The sequence below is a fragment of the Tenrec ecaudatus genome, chromosome 15 (assembly GCF_050624435.1).
Source record: "Tenrec ecaudatus isolate mTenEca1 chromosome 15, mTenEca1.hap1, whole genome shotgun sequence".
Lineage (NCBI taxonomy): Eukaryota > Metazoa > Chordata > Mammalia > Afrosoricida > Tenrecidae > Tenrec > Tenrec ecaudatus.
Window position 1 is genome coordinate 27,307,728 of NC_134544.1, and position 18,182 is coordinate 27,325,909.

The 18,182-nt window shown below is 54.8% G+C and overlaps 1 protein-coding gene across 3 annotated transcripts in view; it reads right to left on the reverse strand.

The window, feature by feature from the left end:
• The window catches only part of CTIF (cap binding complex dependent translation initiation factor), a 263,218-nt gene that overhangs the window by 169,158 nt on the left and 75,878 nt on the right, over positions 1 to 18,182 (reverse strand). For all 3 annotated transcript variants that reach the window (XM_075533017.1, XM_075533018.1, XM_075533016.1), the window contains exons 4-6: positions 17,854 to 17,927; positions 16,968 to 17,060; positions 10,777 to 10,852 (exon numbers count right to left, since the gene is read on the reverse strand). In XM_075533017.1, the coding sequence (XP_075389132.1) occupies positions 10,777 to 10,852; positions 16,968 to 17,060; positions 17,854 to 17,927 (243 nt within the window). The remainder of the gene's footprint in view (positions 1 to 10,776; positions 10,853 to 16,967; positions 17,061 to 17,853; positions 17,928 to 18,182) is intronic.

The window sequence follows — 18,182 nt, forward strand, 5'->3', positions numbered from 1 at the left end:
AAAGAGCTGGGATGTCCACATGTGACCTCTTCCCTGGGAGAGGGACAGCAGAGAAGGGGGGAAGGGAGACTCCGGATAGGGCAAGATATGACAAAATAACGAGGTATAAATTACCAAGGGCATATGAGGGAGGGGGGAAAGGGGAGGGAGGGGGGGGGGAAAGAGGACCTGATGCAAGGAGCTTAAGTGGAGAGCAAATGCTTTGAGAATGATTGGGGCAGGGAATGTATGGATGTGCTTTATACAATTGATGTATGTATATGTATGGATTGTGGTAAGAGTTATTTGAGTCCCTAATAAAATGTAAAAGAAGAAAAGAGAAAAAAATGATTAGGGCAAAGACTGTACAGATGTGCTTTATACAATTGATGTATGTATATGTATGAACTGTGAAAAGAATTGTATCAGCCCCAATAAATTGTTAAAATAAAATTTAAAAAAATTAAAAAAAAAAAGAGCTGGGATGTCCATCTCCATCTCTGATACCATAAACTTGAAGTCACACTCCAGCAAGCAATAAGGAAGGGCGCTTCATGCTGTTTCCAGGAGCAATGCACCAAGAAGGTATGTTGCTGCTGTTTTTAGGTGCCATTTGGATTAGTTCCAACTCACCAACCCTAATACAACACAGCAAGGCAGAGTCGGGTCCTGCACCGTCCTCACGAGCATGGCTGTGTTTGAGCGTCGGGATGCGGCCACTGTGTCAGTTTATCTCACGGAGGCCCTTCCTCCTTCTGCCGCCCGCCCCTTTGCCAAGCACGGTGTCCTTCTCCATGAGCCAGTCTCTCTTGACGAGGCCCCAGAATGTGAGGCAAGAGCACGTATCCATCGTAAATACATACACACCCAGTGAAAGAACTTCACATTATGTGACACCAACGCTAACAAAATGTGAAAGACAAAGGGTCAGCCCTGTAAGAATGGTAAGGTTCTTTAACACATCCATCTCAGCAACAGACAAACGCCTGGACAGAAACTCACCAAAGATCTTTTTAAAGCTCTTAGTACACACTCAACAAAGTTGACCCACCAAGACATGGAGACAGAACACTCCACCGACAGCAACCCGGCACCACCATCCCTCTCCACTGCACATGGAGCATTTCCAGAGCAGCCGTATTTTAAGCCTCAGTAAACTTAAAACCATCGAGAAGCTGCAAAGCATGTCCTCTCATCATAATGCTATACATACAACCGGAAATCAACAACAGGAAGACCAAGGGGAAAATCAAGCATGTTGAAGTGGAACAACACCTTGCCTAAAATCCAGTGGGTCTGAAAGAAATGAACAACACCTTCCGAGCCTGGAATAGGAAAAGAAAAAACCCAACAACCCCAACCTTGGGGACACAGCAAAAGCCACGCTCAGAGGGTAATTCATAGCAATCACGTAATGCACGTCCCACAAGAAGAGAGGCCCAATAACCCCCTCCCTGGGCGACGGGCAACAGAAAAGTGGGTGAAGGGAGATGTCGGACAGTGTAAGACATGACAAAATAATAACAATTCATAAATTATCAAGGGTTCATGAGGGAGGAGGGAGAAGGGAGGGAGGAGAAAATGAGGAGCTGATACCAAAATGTTTTGAGAATGATGATGGCAACAAATGTGCTTGACACAATGGATGTATGTATGATTGTGATAAGAGTTGTACGAGCCCCCAATAAAATGATTAGAAGAAGAAGACAGCCCCAACCCATTATCGAAGAGGGAGAAGAAGAAGACAACGAAGAAGAAGAAGAAGAAGAAAAGGAAGGAAGGAAGGAAGGAAGAAGAAGAAGACAGGCCCAAGAAAGAAAGAAAGAAAGAAGACAGGCCCAAACCATTATCTTACCATCCTAGGCACCTAAATAGAAAAGGCGCGGCAGAAACCACCCAAAGTCACCATTTGAAAAGAAGTCAGAAAGATTAGCGCGAATTCAATGACACAGAGAGAGACTAGGAAGGACTGACTAGACTAGAAGTTGGTTTTTTGGGAGGACCCATAAAACAGACAGATCACTGGCTGAACTGACAAAGGAGAAGGTGGCAAGGATTCAGAAAACCCAAATCAGGAAAGAGATGAGCGATGTGACAACCTAGCCAAGTGGGATGAAAAGGGCAACAGAACATTGGGAAATGGTACTCAAACGCAGGCGGCGGAATACTGCACACCATGGAAGGATCAGGGGGAACCTGGAAACAAAACAAAATGTTGGCAGAGACCACCAAGGAAGAGGCCACCAAGGAAGAGGCCACCAAGGAAGAGGCCACCAACGAAGAGGCCACCAACGAAGAAGCCACCAACGAAGAGGCCACCGATACCAAAAGGCAAGGCAAGACTGACACACAGACAAGAAGCATTCTTGGACGGTCTCCAAGGGGAGGGATAACCACTAAGTGGACAGTGACAACTGCTAACGTTGGAGACGAGACACACAGCACACAGGGTGGGGGAAGCCAGAACGGCCCAGTCAGGGCGAGGGACGAGCAGGAAGGGCACGCCAGACTAAATGGCAGCCAACGCTAAGTCGATGCTGTACCTGATCCGGCAACAGTGGCGCCCAGCAATAAGGTTGGAGCGGACAGGGCAGGCAGGCAGCTTGGCCAAGGCAACCCTTTGGGGCAGTTCTACTCTGTCACGTGGGTTTGCAATGAGTTCGAGTCTGGTCGGTGGGGCCCAATAGCAAAAGCAAGTGTCTTTGAACCCACCGAGTGGGGGCCTCAGAAAAACCCCAACTTTGGTGATCAGCTTGCACCGTGGTTACAGCGAGGAAACCCCCTCAAGCAGCAATTCTGTGCCAGGCAGGAGGCAGAATGGATGTAACAACCACATTGGGGTGTTCTGGGGGCCTGGTCTGTGCCTGGGTGCAATGTCCCCTCCAGTGTGGACAGAGCAGGCGGAGACAACATCCTGAGCCAAACGAGAAGGGGGTGGGGGTTAGAACTTCCGGACGAGGCATTCCGAGGGCCGTACTGAGAAGTGGCACCTGACCAGAGTCATCCCCGTGTGTCAGATGAAGTCAGCGGCAGCGGGACCTGAGGGCTGAGTAGGTAAGAAATGGAGACGGCGCCCAGCACAATGCCTGCGGCGTATGGAATCCTGCTGGAGCGACATTCCCTGAGGGCTGATGGCTGGCGGAAATGCTGGCAGTTCAAGTCCACCTGGAGGCGCCCTGGAGATCCATTTCTGGGGAAAGCTCGACATGCACGGGGTGCTGTCCACGAGCCAGAACAGGCTGGAAGGAATTCGGTTTCTGTTGCTTTAATACAATATGGTGCCGCCCTCCAAGAACTCAGCCCTGCATTTTGACTGGCTCCGTCATGGCAAAACAGTGCCTGGTTCTTGATGAAGAGCGGTGGACAGAAGGAAGTCGGGCCACACCTCCCTCAGGACTTGCAGGGGGATGTGCTGCCTGGAGAGGCAGGTTGGGCTTGGCTCACAGGACTCCGATCATTCCTCTGGTCTCGGGAGATTTTAAAAATCCTTATGCCTGTGCGTTAGCATATCCTGGAATTTTCCAGACTTGGTAACAGGGCTGACATAGCTCTAGGGAACGCTAGTCACTCCTTCCCATCTGGAGGGCTGGGGACAGCAGGCCCATTGCAGCTTCCAGCGGGCCGGGTTCCAGCCAGCAGTGGCTACCTTCTTAACGACCTTGTTCCCAAGCGGCATCAGAGCCACCTGCTGGAGGCGGGAGGGAGGTCTCCTCTTCCCCCGTGCACTGAAAGGGGTACCATGTCTAGAGCAGCGGCTCTCAACCTTCCTCAGGCCGTGACTCTTTCATACAGTTCCTCATTTGGTGGTGACGCCCCAACCAGAACATTATTTTCGTTGCTACTTCATCACTGTCATTTGCTACTGTTATGAATCAGGCGACCCCTGTGAAAGGGTCGGTCAACCCCAAAGGGGTCTCGACCCACAGGTTGAGAACCACTGGTCTAGAGGAATCCCAGTGGGCCTGGTGACTCTCAATGCTCAGTGTGTGCCACACCTACTTTACAATGCTGTGTTTACGGCACACCAGCCTGTGTGATCACGAGGTGTCAATAGGATCAGGTGTCAGGCATCAAAGAATAAAACATCATATCATTGTGAATGAGGGGAAGAGAGAGGGAGTGGAGACCTCAAACCCATCTGCAGGCAACTGGACATCCCCTTACAGAAGAGTCTCAGGGAGGAGACGAGACAGTCAGGGTGCAGTGTAGCAGCAAAGAAACATACAACTTTCCTCTAGTTCTCTAATGCTTCCTTGCCCCCACTATCACGATCCCAATTCTACCTTACAAATCTGGCTAGAGGATGTACACTAGTACAGATAAGAATTGGAAACACAGGGAATCCAAGACAGATAAATCCTTCAGGGCCAATAATGAGAGTAGAGATACCAGGAGGGGAAGGGGAAGGTGGGATAGAAAGGGGGAACCGATTACAAGGATCTACATATAACCCCTTCCCTGGGGGACAAACAACAGAAAAGTAGGTGAAGGGAGACATTGGACAGTATAAGACATGACAAAATAATTATTATTTATAAATTATCAAGGGTTCATGAGGGAGGGGGAGTGGAAAGGGAGGGGAAAAATGAGGAGTTGATACCAAGGGCTCAAGTAGAAAGCAAATGTTTTGAGAATGTTGATGGCAACAAATGTACAAATGAGCATGACACAATAGATGGATGTATGGATTGTGATAAGAGTTGTATGAGCCCCCAATAAAGTGATTAAAAAAAATCCTGTTTACAAATTACATAGACTGAGGAGAGTGGACTGAGTACAGCAGCCCTGGTGAGCAGTGGGCACGCATCGGGCTGCTAACTATAAGCCCCTATGTTCGAACCCTCAGCCGTTCTGTGGAGAAAAATGGGGCTTTTCTACGACTGTAAAGAATTACAATCTCAAGGGCGATGACGTCAAGGAGTCCAGAAAGAAGAAGAATGAAATCTGATGGTGGTAGCAATGACAATACTTACTGCTTGACGTGACTGAACTGTGGAATGAAATATGTGTATTCACTCCCAATTTATAATATATTTTTAAAGCCAGCTTTAAAAATTACAGCCTCAGAAACCCATGGGGACAAATTTACCTATACCTAGGAGTTAGAATATCTACTATTTGGTGGTAGAGAGAGGAAGATTCACTGTGAGTCAGAATCAACTTGTGGGACTGGTTTTGAGAAAGTTTTGTGTAATTGTTGGAACAATCGCAGGCTGGCTACATGCCAGAAGTGGCCCCGCTGGGTGATCTAATGGGACTTACAAAATTCATTTAAAAAAAAAATCTAAAATAGCAAAAAACTACAAAAGAAAAAGCTCTACCCTGTCCTGTAGGGTCATCAGCTGACTTTGGTGTTTTGGGAAGGAGATCTGAAGGGGCCCTGGGGCCCTGCGGTGTAGTGGGTTATGACCACAAGGTCAGTAGTTCGGCACTACCTGCTGCTTGGAGAGAGGAAGAGGAGGCTTCCTGCTCCATTTTCCAGTCTTGCTCCAGAGAAGAGGAGGGTGGAGTGCAGGAACATTGCACTGAGTCTGGCCCTCGAGCTGAACTCAGCCAAGTTGAACAAGCCGCCCATCCTCCTAAGTGGTGCATGTGTTGATACCTGTCAACCCCCAGACCCTGCATTGCTGTCCCTGCAGGCCCAGGTGATGCGAATGTTACCTGTACCCTCTCACAGGTGATGAGTGAGGGCAGCTGATGGCAGCTCCAGGCTCCCAGGGACCTTGGGGTGGGGACCCAGGTATTTGTACAGCAGGGAGCAATTTTGCTTCCCTGCACCTCTGTTCGGTTGGCTCAGTTACCATCTCATCCTCTGTCTTGCTGTGGAGAGGAGGGGCCACCCACGAGCTGGCCAGGGCCATTTGGGGGACAACTGATATGCAAAGTGAAGGGACATGGTGGGTGGGGAGCTATTTGGAGCCTCCAGGACAGTGCACTGATGCCCTCTAGTGGCGTCTAGACAGATCACAGTGCAGCCGCCTGCTTGGGCATGGCCTCAGCCGCCAGTCATGCCAATCCTTGGTTCTGCGGCAGCCTATCGGGCCCCACTCAGGGCAAGATTACACATAAAAATAGATATATGTATCTCAGGGGGCTGGGCTCTATACGTCATTGCCCATCTCCCTCCACTCGTGAGAACTTATGGAGGTATTTGCTGGGTGTCGGAGTGGATTCTGGAAGACAGAACAGCCCCTGGGGTTTGCCAGAGCAGATCGCAGGCCTTTCTCCCACAGAGACGTTGAGTGAGCTTGAACCGCTGACCTTATGGTTAGTAGCTGGGCCGCTGTACCATCATTCCCAGTGGAGGTGCTGAGAAACTGCCCCTCTCAGCTCCTGCCCTGTGCTAAAGGCTCATGGTCCTGGAACCAGGTCTGGTGCTGGGGTCTGTGTCCCCTCTTACTGCCTGGTATCCAACAAGGCGCTCGTACCCCGGGAGCTGGCATCTATGCCACTCTCCCTCAGGCGGAGGACTGGCCACCACCTGTCCCAGCCAGCTGCCATGACAGGTAGGCGGACCATGGGGGCCATTCCCGGCGCCATGGGCCCTAGTCAATGAAATGCCCTGACAGGCAGAGAAGGGCAGCAGGCAGCTTGGAGCACCAAGACACAGGCAGGATCCTGGAGTTTAGGACGTCCTCTCTGTCCAGCAAGCAGGCAGGAACCTCAGGGTCAGCGTTCTTGGCTCTGGCTGGAAAGGGAGGCATGTCCAGGTACCCAGGGGTCAGCCCCTGCCCTCCAACCTCCAAGGGAGGCCATCACACCTAGGATCACTCCTGCAGCACGTGACCCGACTTGGGGCCCAGAGTGAGAGTTGAGCAAGCTCCTCGGATATCTACCGATCCAACGAACCACACTCAGTGTCTTGGAACCGATGCCGGCTGTGGGTTTCCAAGACCGTAAGTCTATAGGAGTAGAAAGTCCTGTCGTTCTCCTGTACTCTGGAGTGGTGGGTGGTTTTGAACTTTGGACCTTGCAGTTAACAGCCCAACGTGTAACCACGATGCCACCAGGGCTCCCTCTGTAAACCTACAATAGGCATTAGATCTGTGGGCCACTGGGACCTTCTGCTCTGTACTTAGCCAGTCATTCAAGCCCCAGGCTGCAGTGCCTGCAGCTGCCTTGGGGAGGGAGGCAGGGCATGCAGGGAGAGGACGTGCCTGTCACCCTCAGGGACTCTGAGCCGGGTTGGGCAGACAGCATTGCTCAGGCGCACCCGTAGGGGGTACTGTGTCCTCTGGAGGGCTCTCTCGCTTGCTCACTCTCTCAGGCTTCAAGGTGCTTGTCCTGTAAAGACCAGCAAGTGAGAGTGAAGGAGAGAGGACAAGGTACTGGCATTAATTCCCAGGGGCAAGCCTGGTGTCCTCTGCAGCTGATGTGACCAGTCCTGCCCTAGAAGCTCCCCGTGGCGGTGATGCTCTGGGGCCAAAGCTCTCTCTCTTTGCCCAGGACCACCTAGCTGCCCTGGGGACAGGGAGCAGGGCCACAGAATGGAAGCCAGCTGGGTCCTGGAGCTTTGGAAAGGGCAAGCCTTCTCAGCACCTGGGCCCTGGGAAGACCTGCAGTTAGTGAGAAGGAAAATGTTTGCTGGGATCCTGCTGCAGTAGGGGGCTTCCTCCAAGGCCCTGCCCATAAAAGCCCCTCACTGCCACTGAGGCCATGTGGACTCCTAGAGGCCCTATAGGACAGGGTAGGACTGCCCCGTGGTTTCTGAGAGTGCACATCTTGGCAGGAGCAGACAGCCTTGTCCTTCTGTCACATTCCAATACTGGGGATGTCCTCAGCAGTCAGCCAGCAAGCACAGCACCAGGTCCATATGGCCACTTCAGGAAGCCACAATGTGACTCTTAAAGAGGGACTCTCTGGACTTGTGAAGGGGAATCAGGTACCACCCTGGGGGTGTGAACAGCTGGTAGATGGACGATATGGCGGGGCCGTGCCTCTGACGGACAATGCAGAGGAGGGGACCTGAGTCAGGCCGAGCAGACCTCAGGCCGAGGGAGGGGACCTCCTGTGAGAAAGCAAGGAAGGTGACTGACAGGACAGGGGTGGGAGGACAGCAGGGGCATGGGATGTGGGTGTGAGAGAGAGCAGAGGTGGAGGCACAGGGTGGACCCGTCTGCTGAAGGGGATGGGCAGGGTGAGGTCAGAGATGGGCTGGGGCCTCTGTGGGGTGGGCAGAGGCTGGGGACACCAAGCTGGCAGGAAGTTAGATGGTTCCATGACCCCTGGGAGGCTCGGGGCCCCCAGCCTGCATTGGGTGCTCTCCCCCACCTGTCTTCAGTCAGGTGTGCCCTTCCCGTGGGAGCGGGGGTTGGGTAAAGGGGCCAGGTCATGATGACTGCCCACCCCCTTCCTGGTCTCTCCTGATACTGATGCTCAGAGGCGGAGGACAAGGGACACTAATACCCTACAGCTGACCCTTGAAGAATGCACAGGTTAGGGGCCCCAGTACTCCTCCTGGCCCGAAGCTGGAAACCCATGTCCCTGTTGATGTCCTAGAACTTAGCTACTAAGAGCCTTCTGTTGACCAACAGCTTTACCGAGAGCAGAACACATCGACAACACAGTTCGGACGTGACAGGCATTGTGTCCTCCACCCACGGAGAAACTGTGGCTGCAACACAAGGTAGGCACGTCGCAAACAAGGCACGGATTTTGCACACATGCAAAATAACTGTACATGCACCCTTCAAAATTAGCATATACATGTACAATCATATTTATCTATGCTTAACAATTAAAGTAAATGTAGTACTCTGATGAAAACATGGGCAATCTCTCATTCGTGCAATATACAGGGATAATACTCAAGTGGAAGGGGAGGGATTCCACTCTTGTCTTGTAAAAGTATCCATGTATAATGACAGATGTGACAGCGAAGATTCTTTTGTGCCAACACCACCCCTGTCAGAAGATAGGGCGGAGTTCAGCTGGCAGTCAGGCCACAGTTGGATGACCTCATGTGGAGGTGCTACTGAGATAAAGAGCTCTCTGGAGCATCCTGCGCCCCCTCTGCTTTCACCTTCTCACTGGCAAGCCACTCGGAGACGCGCCAGACCGCAGGAGATGCGTCCCCTGCCCCTGGATCCACAAGGCGTTTCCCCGCCGGCCTGTGGCTTTCCTGCACTGGCATCACTGCGTGTGGCTCCCTGCGTCAGAAGAGGGATTTATGGACTGCCAGCAGACTTATGGATTAGTATCGAACTTAGGGACTTGATATGGACTGAGCTGGGACGTCTTCCTGATAGACAATTCCTTCTTGATATAAAGCTCCTTATCCATATCGAGTGGCACAGTATTTGTTTCTCTAAATCCACCCGGCCTAACGCAACAGGAAGAGATGCATCGTTTCCCAGCGGCGAGACAGGCATTTCCAGCTCGTCGGAAGCGCCTGATGCCTACAGCCCAAGGAGACGGCATTCTAGAACCTAAAGGAGTCCTCCAGGTCCCGAATGGGCGCAGGACAGTCAGTGATGCGTACGACTGTTCCTTACGGAGTTCAAGTCCACGCCTGTCCACACCAGAGGTCATCATTTTACGCGATTCGACATGCAACTCCATTTAAATGTCTTCTCTGAGTAACACATATGTAGTCTTTCCACAAGCAGAAAACAAAACAAGATGTGGAAGCTTTTAAAAAAATCTAGAGTCTGTTTTTAAAGTAGCCCATCAGATGCCATCGGCTCCTCTTGGAAACAGTATTGTGCTGGGTGAGTCCCCTCCCGGGGTAGCACTGAACTGAACGAGCTCTTCTGTGGCTTGTCCTACGAGACACCCCGGGCGTGGATCATGCGCTACAGGTTGCACAGAAAGGGTCTGGGGATAAAAAGCGCATTCCCACCATCCTTTGTGCTGACAATAGGCTAGCATACCTGCGTTCATGATGGTGGTGGGCTCACAGAGTCCTGGGCGGCTCATCACCTTTCTGCCCATATGCTCCCAAAGAGGATATGCCCAGAGGGGCGCGCTGAGACCTAGTGGGCGCCCCTGTGCTGAGGACTCGGACGAGAGCAAGGATGAGGTGCTCAGCAGGTACCAGAGCACCGAGGGCTGTGCACGGGGCTAGAGGGCCGCTGCCATCAGCCCGCAGCTCACCGAGCGCTCTGGTGTGCCTGATGCAGAAAAGATCAGCGCGGCACATGCCTGAGGCCCAGACGTGAACGCCATGGCTGGGAGGAGAAGGGTGTAGGGAAAACAACCAGAGAGACACAGGAAGGGAGCAGTGTGTGTATGTGTGTGTGTGTGGGGTGGGGGGCGGGGGTCTCGGCGGCTCAGTCTGGCTCTCACTCAGCTGCAGCAGGCCCTGCCCAGCCCCTGGGAAATGGCCGAATGCCTGAGATTTCTGCCCAAACCCCAGCAGTAAGCACCCAGCGGCCTGCACTCTTGGCCTCTTTGCTGAGAGAGTGCCTCTCTCTGGGAGCTGGGCCCAGGGCAGGGAAAGAAGCCCAGTCAAAAGCACAGTGGGCCGGCCCAGCCCAGCAGATCCCTGCTGGCTGGCAGGGAAGTCCACGTCCCAGTCTCCACTCAGCCCTGCCCACAGCAGGCACGGAGCAGCCTGGGAACTCATGGCACAAGAAACAACCAAATTAACATGAGATGCAAGTTCATGGCCCACTTCATCAAAGACCGGGCGCCAGTACACCCAGCTGAGGCGAGAAGGGGTGCCACATATACTGGACCACAGCAGGAGCCCAGGGTCCTGTGGGGGGCGATGTCCTTTGCTGGAGCAAGGAGCCAGTGCAGGACCAGGACAGGGGGCGTGAGGGTCGGGGTGGGGCGCTCTGGCCCTGCACCTACCTGCCAGGTTGGGAGGACCTTTTCAAGGTCGTTCAGGTTGATCCCGTCCCCATCTTCCAGCTTCCCCTTCCCACACCTGGAGCAGAAAAGACAGGAGGCACTGAGACTAGCTAGTTTGTGCATCTTGTCCCTGCCTGGCCAGCAGGGGTGCCTGGCCTGCCTCCCAAGGCCTGCAGCGCAGACTGTCCCACCCCAGAGGAAGCCTCCCTGAAGATGTGGCCCTTCTCCCCGCAGGCCTGGCAGCACAGGCCATCGGTGACCAGCCTGGGGTGGAGGTCACCACCGTGACAGCCAACAAGCAGGAAGGTGAGAGTAGCCCCAGAGTCCCCTGCCCCCTTTGCAGAGCAGCACCACCAAGACCTTTTACACTACACTAGGGGGACTCTGAACAGAGAGGCCAAACCGTGTCCTCAGGGCCATGCAGCTCAAGGTTGGCAGGGGCCTGGCCTTAGGCTGACCTAGCAAGGCCCCCTGGGACACTGGAGGCTTCATGGTTGTGCCCTAGGTGGGCGTACCCTCGGCCAGGGACACTGGCCTGATTCACTGGGCAATGGTCTGCAGCTTTGGCATGTTTTAGGTACAGATTCTGGCACTAGACAGCCCGGCTGGGCTAGCTTTTGTTACTGGGTGACCCGAGCAAGCCACTTCTGCTCTCTGTACCTCAGTTTCCCCATTAGTAAGACAAAGACAATCAGAGTGGCTTCAGTGTGGAAAGGAGCCCTGGTGACCCGATGGCTCAGCGCTCAGCTGCTACCCGAAAGGTCGGTAGTTCAAACCCACTGGGAGCTGGCGATCTGCTCCCATAAAGACCGTTGTTGGCTGTCATCAGTCAGTTCCAAGTCACGTGGACGACAGACCTCAACGCCGCCCGGTGCTGCGCCGGCCTTACGATTCTTGCTCTGCTGGAACCAACCTTGTCACCACTGTGTCAACCCAGCTCAGCGAAGATCTTCCTTTCACACTGCCCTCCCACTTTTCCAAGAATGAGGGCCTTTTCCAGAGCCTGGTTCTTCCAGAAATGTCAAAGGACGTTCCGTGAAGCCTCACCATCCTGCTTCGAAAGGAGTCCCTGGCTGCACTTCTTCCCAGACAGACCTGTCTGTCCTTCCGGGGGCCCATGCTCCTTTCAGCCTTCTTCACCAGCACCACGATTCAGATGCTCCATGCTTCTGTGACCTTCGTGATCCAGTGTCCAACTTTGGCACGCACACAAGGCGCTCGACCGTACCATGGTTTGCGTCAGGTGCGTCTCAGTCCTCAAAGTAACATCCTTTCTTTTCTTTTTAAAAAATAAATCATTTATTGGTGGCTCGTACGGCTCTTATCACAATACATTCATCCATACAGTGTGTCAAGCATATTCGTGCCTTTGTGGCCATCATCAATTTCAAAACATTTTCTTTCTACGTAAGCCCTTGGTATCAGCTCATCTCCCCCCTCCCTCCCTCCCTCCCTCAGGAACCCTTAATAATTTATAATTTGTTATTATTTTTTAACATCTTTGCTTTCCAACGCTCTAAAGAGGTTATACAGCAGATTTGCTCACTGCAGCCAGACATCATTGGTTTTCCTGACTGCTGCTTCCACGAGCAGTGGTGGTGGACCCAAACAGAAAAACTCTACGGAGCAGTCCCACTCTGTCACATGGTCACCGATTCAAACCCGGCTGGCAGCAATGCCATCGAGGTGCCATTGGATCCAATTATTGAATGTGTTAAGGTGCTTACACCTCGCCCACCAAATAACACCAGACTCACTGCCACCGAGTCAGTTCCAACTCACAGCGACCCTATAGGGCAGGATAGACTGTCCTGGGGCTCCTGAGGCTGTGAGTGGTGATGGGAGTAGAACGCCTCATCAGCAGCTGGTGGTTTTGAACTGCTGACCTTTCTGATAGCAGCACCCAAAGCCTACTCTGCCACCAGGCTCAGCCTAGCACACAGCAAGCACGAGGTACAGATTAGTGCCCGTACAATTATTGCTGTTGTTACTAGGGCAGCGAGGTGACACCAGCTTGGGGGGGGTGGCGACCCTGCTAGGGCATGTTACTCCATTTCCGGTCATCCTCCTTGCTCAAAGTGAAGACACCGGTCCTTCCTGCTGACCCAGTCATGCCGGATTTCAAACAAGTTAACATGAGCAAAGCACTTGGAGCCCGGGCAGGACGGAGGTATGGCGACGGTCACCCAGGGGGCTGGTGGCAGCCTTTGCCAGCTGCAAGGTTAACACAGCGCCTAACTGTCAGCGTGATTCAGTCCTTTGTTCAAATGTTTACCAGGATCGCCCGTCCACAGCCCTGACGGCTCACTCGGGGTTGTCGTGAAAGACAAACGCATGTGGTTCTTGCCTGGAGATCCAACTGCTGAGGCTGTGCGCCGGATGGCCACTGGGGGACGCACGAGACCGTGCCGTGAAGCACCGTGCTGGGCACTCGGGCTGGGTGTCGGGCATCCCAGAGCGGGCCAGGCGCCCACCCTCGCGCTGCAGGATGGGCAGGCGCCCGCAGAGGGCACCGCGGAGTCTAGAGCCCAGCGCACAGGGTAGGGGCGAGAGGTGCCCCGCAGGGAGACCCGCGCCCTCCAGGAGTGGACAAAGTGGGGGCGAGGGTGTTCCTGGCAGAGAGGGGCGAGTTTGGGCTGGGAGCTGTGCACTGTGGTGAATGGGGTACTGGGTACGAGCCAGGGAGGCAGGGTGAAGAGCTGGGGGGGGGACTTCGGCAGCCCAGGTGGGGAGCAGGTGAGGTGGGTTTTAGTTGGCAGGAGGGAAGAGAAGAGAGCACTGCACCCCTCCCCCACCCGAAGTGCTGGGCCACACTGTAGAAAGACCTGGAAACTTCCATGCACCTTCTGTCTGGTGGACACAGGCTGCCCTGTTTGTGCAGGACACATTGGGGGTGTGTGGGGTGGGGAGCGCTGGTGGCTTTACTCAATGGCTGACCCCTTCCCACGCCCCATGTGACAGGTAGGCACACCCAGCTGTGTGCCCTATACCCCCTGGCATTCTGGCACTGTCCCCCCTCTTTTCAGCAACCCCTCAAAAGGCGTGGGGAGGGAGGGGCACCACAGGCTGCCCTGTTTGTGCAGGACGGGGTGTGTGGGGTGTGGAGGGCTGGTGGCATGACTTAATGGCTGATCCCTTCTCCTGCCCCATGTGACAGGTAGGCACACCCAGCTGTGTGCCCTATACCCCCTGGCATCCTGGCACTGTCCCCCCTCTTCTCAGCAATCCCTTGAAGGGTGTGGGGAGGAAGGGGGCACCAGCCTCCCTGCCCGCTGCAGGTTCCAGGGGCAGGTGGCTGCAGACCAGCTGAGTCACCATTGGCAACAGGGTTTCCAAGGCAACAGCATTCTCAGTGTCCCTCCATGGAAACCCGGGCTGCAGGAGGCCCTGGCAACTGAAAGGTACTTGGCATCCTCCAGGGATGCAGCAGAGGCTGGGTCGCCCAGTCTGGGTCAGCGAGGCCCGCGTGGGTGCGGCAGGACTCCGGAGCGATGCAGTTCCCGGCTCAGCCACAAAGTGGCCACGGGCGCCGCAGCACCCAAACCTGCCCACAGGAGAGCATAGAGACCTGGAACGCTCGGCTGGCCTGGGGGTAGTGAGCCTGGCCGGGTCACGCTGCTGTGTACTGTGCCTCACCTGTAGTCACCATCGAGACTGCCTCAGTTTCCCCAGCTTGTGCTATGAGGAACCCTGGTGGCACTGTTGGGTGCGCACGGGATGGCTAATCACAAGGTCAGTGGTTCAAGCCCACCAGCCACTCCTTGAGAAAGATGGGACTGCCTGCTCCCATAAAGCCTCAGAAGCCCTACACAAGTCTCCAAATGTCAACACCACGTTTTCCCCACATTGCTTCCATTCACGTGTCTTTGTCCAGTAGGCTGAATGGTTCTGAGCATGTAGGTGTGGGGGGCTGTATTTTCCTCAAGGCCCTCAACTCCACATTGGGGTGGGGGAGGGGCAGACCAGCGACACCAGGCTTTAGAACTGTGAAATGCCTGCCTGTTCCCATGGCAATTCCCAGGATCCAGCCTGCTCCTGCAACCAGGCAGATAGATGGAAGCTTTCGCTGCTGGGGTCCATCCCTGATGGTCAGCTGCAGACTAGCCATCACCCATCTGAAGCAGGGGTATGTTTGGGGTGGGTGGGGAGACTGGGAAAGCAGATGGAGGAGAGGCTGGGCGAGCAACAAGAAGGGTGGGGGCAGAGGAGCGCCCAGCTTTATCGCCTTCTAACAGGGTGCTTCCACACTCGACACCCTTCAGGGACCACCTCCTGCCTCAACCCAATGAAAATGGCCTTTCAAGAGTGCCGACAGAGCCCAGAGCCAGGGAGACAGTGGAAGGGCGCCTGGGTCTTCCAGGCAGTAATGTCCTCACCCACCTTTAACTGTGCACATAATTTTACATGCCGTCTCAGGGGGTCAAGCCAAGGTGTCCTCAGTCACCTCATATGCGGGTGAAAGTTGGACAGGGAATAAGGAAGCACAGAGAAGAATCGAATTCGAATCATGGTGCTGGGGAAAAACACCGAAAGGACCAAGGACTCCCAAAAGAACCAACACACCTGTCTGGGAAGAAGTGCAGTCAGAGAGTGCTCCTTAGAGGCAAGGATGCCCGTGCTGTCAAAGAGACAGTCCCCGGAGAAGGGCATCGTGCTTGTCCACGCTCAGGGACAGTGAAAAGGAGAAAGACGCTTGACCAGCGAGATTGACACGTCAGCTGCACCCAACGGGCTCATACGTTCGAGTCAATGTGAGGATGGCGCAGGACCAGGCTGTGCTTCTGCTTGTTGTACTGGGGTCCTGTGACTCCATGGCACCTAAAGCAAGTCCCGAGGAGCACTATGGTGTGATGGCCTGGCAGTGGCCGGCATCAGGAGGCTTGGCCTTTCACCACAGCCCTGCTACCTGGTTACGGGGCCCTCTGCACATCAGGTCTCCCGTCTCTAAAACGGGAGCGAGAATTTCTCCTGGTTGTCGCCCATTGCACGACATGGAGACCAGTGTTGCCCAGCGAGGGGTGGCCCCTCGGGGTGTGTGCGCCCGTGTGTGTCACAGAGAACCTAAGTATGCCCCGTGGAGGTGTCCAATGGGATCAGTCCTATTCCCATCTGCAGTGCCCGGGAGACAAGAATGGGCAGGTACGGAAAAGGATAAGCCATCTGAGTCATTACAACAGCCAACACTGGAAAAGAACAGGCGTTGGTGAGGGTGAAGGGAAAGCAGAACCTTCGGGCGGAAGGTGAGCTAGGAGGCAGCACCACATGGCCCTACCATCCAGCTCCTGGGCGTGTGCCATAGACACACACCCACTGCTAGACCCACTCACCCCAGGAAACTGAGGACTGTCAGCACACAGACCCCTGCGCACCACTGTGCGTCCCGCCGCTCCTCACAGGAGCCAAAGAGGAAGGCAATCAAATGCCCATTGATGGAATGAGCGGGCACACGCCGTGTGAAAGGGTGGGCACGGTGTTCAGCCACGGAACCCCATGGCAGGCAGAGGCCTCAGACACCAAGGGCACCCATGGTAGGCTCCGCTTCTACGAAGTGTCCAGAATTGGCCAGTCCACAGAGACAGGAAACAGAGTCCTAGCAGGGCAGTGTCCAAAGCGCTCACCCTCGTGGGGGCACAGACAGTCTCGTCTCTTTCCCATGGAGCGACTGCTGGGCTCCAACCACTCACCTTTGGGATAGCAGCTGGAACTTAGCCGCGGATCACCAGGAACCTCTTAATGGATCTGGGTAGGTTATTTGGGGTGATGACAACATCTGGGAATGGGGGCGGGGCGGCTCCGCCATGGCATTGGGAAGGTATCAGATACCAAAGCACTGCTCGTTTGGTTTCCATAAAGCAGCATTTGTTAAACAATAGACGTCGCTGCTCCGCACCCTGGTGTCCAGTGTCCAGCTGGGGTCATGCCTATATCCTGAGGTCAGCCAGGCCCCAGCATCCTCTTTGGAAGGAGGGCAACACCGGGAGCGGAAGTGATTGGGGGATGTGACAAGCCCAGGAGCATCTGGGAGCGTGTGGGAAACGTAAATTCTAGGCCTCAGCGCCCATGGACTGGGCAGGGAGTCGGGCAGGCCCAGCAACTGGGCGCTCACTAGGGGGCTCCCACGGTCAGGGGGTGGGGGTGGTCCAGTCACGCCCACGCCCCGCTCACTCCCACAGAGGAGCCCCAGCCCTTACCCTTCTCTGTCGATGTGCTTGGGCGTGTGTCTGAGCTTCCGGTGAAACTGGGTCAGGTCCAGCTTTTCGGGCTGCAGGTCCCAGGTGGCACCACTAGGGGGCGAGGGAGGGTGAGAAATCCGAGGCAGGAGAGAGGAACCCAGTGAGCAGCCAGAGGAGCCCCAGGCTGAACCCCTGCCGGGAAGTATCCTCAGAAAGGGGAGGAAGGGGCAGGAGGGAGGAGGAGGGCACCCACACCTGGGGGCAGGAGTCAGGCAGCACCCTCCCACTCAGAATGGAGCCTGAGGTGTCCGCTCTGCACCCATGGGACAGCCTCCCCTGCACTCAACCCCGCTGCGTGACATACACGTTCAGAAAACACAAGTGTGGGTGACCCGCTCACTTCCACGTGGTCCTTGTGCCCCCAGGAGCCTGGATCTTCCAACCTGCCCCAGGGACTGCTCATAGCCCCACCTGTCCTCCAGAGCCCTCTGTGGAGGACCCCCAGCCCACCCTCCAGTGGGGAGCAGCAGGGTCACTGTTGTAGTCACAAAATGGGCACCAGACCAGGTCCAACATCCACATTGGACGCTTCAGCGCCCCCCGCCCCCCCACATCCCAGCCTGCTCCCTCCTCACTGGCTCCTCTTCCTCCTCTTTCCCTCTGGCCTCTCCTCCTCCCCGTGGCTGCTCTCTCCCTCACTTGCCCCTGGGATGACATTTCTCCGTCTGATGGGCTCTTTCTCTAGCCTCATTACCACCCCCCTCACCTGGTTCTGTCTGCCTTTTGCTTTGTTGGCAATTTACTTTCATTCGGCACCAACACCTTGCGTGGCAGGTTTCACTGGGACACACGACACACAGGCTAGAGGCCCCACTACAAAGAAAGGAGGCTGCCGGGAGCTCACCTGAAGGAATCGAAGGTGTTGGCTGCCCAGATGTCTGTGCCCAGCATGTCCAGTGCATTGTCTTTGCTGCCATTCTGGAAGGGGCAGAGGATGAAAAGGGGACTGTCACTTGCTGAGCAAGGAGGCTGAGGAGAGGTGATGGGCCATCTCCTTCCAGTGGAACCCCAAGAGGGCTGCAGAGGCCCTCAGTCAGCTGTTGGGAGCTACTGGAATAAGCTTGTCTGGAGGCCCAGACTCCTGTGAGGACCCCCAGTTCCATACAGCAGGCCCAAACCATGAGCGGTCAAGTTCAGAGTCAACCCAGGATGCTGCTGCCCACACATCTGAAG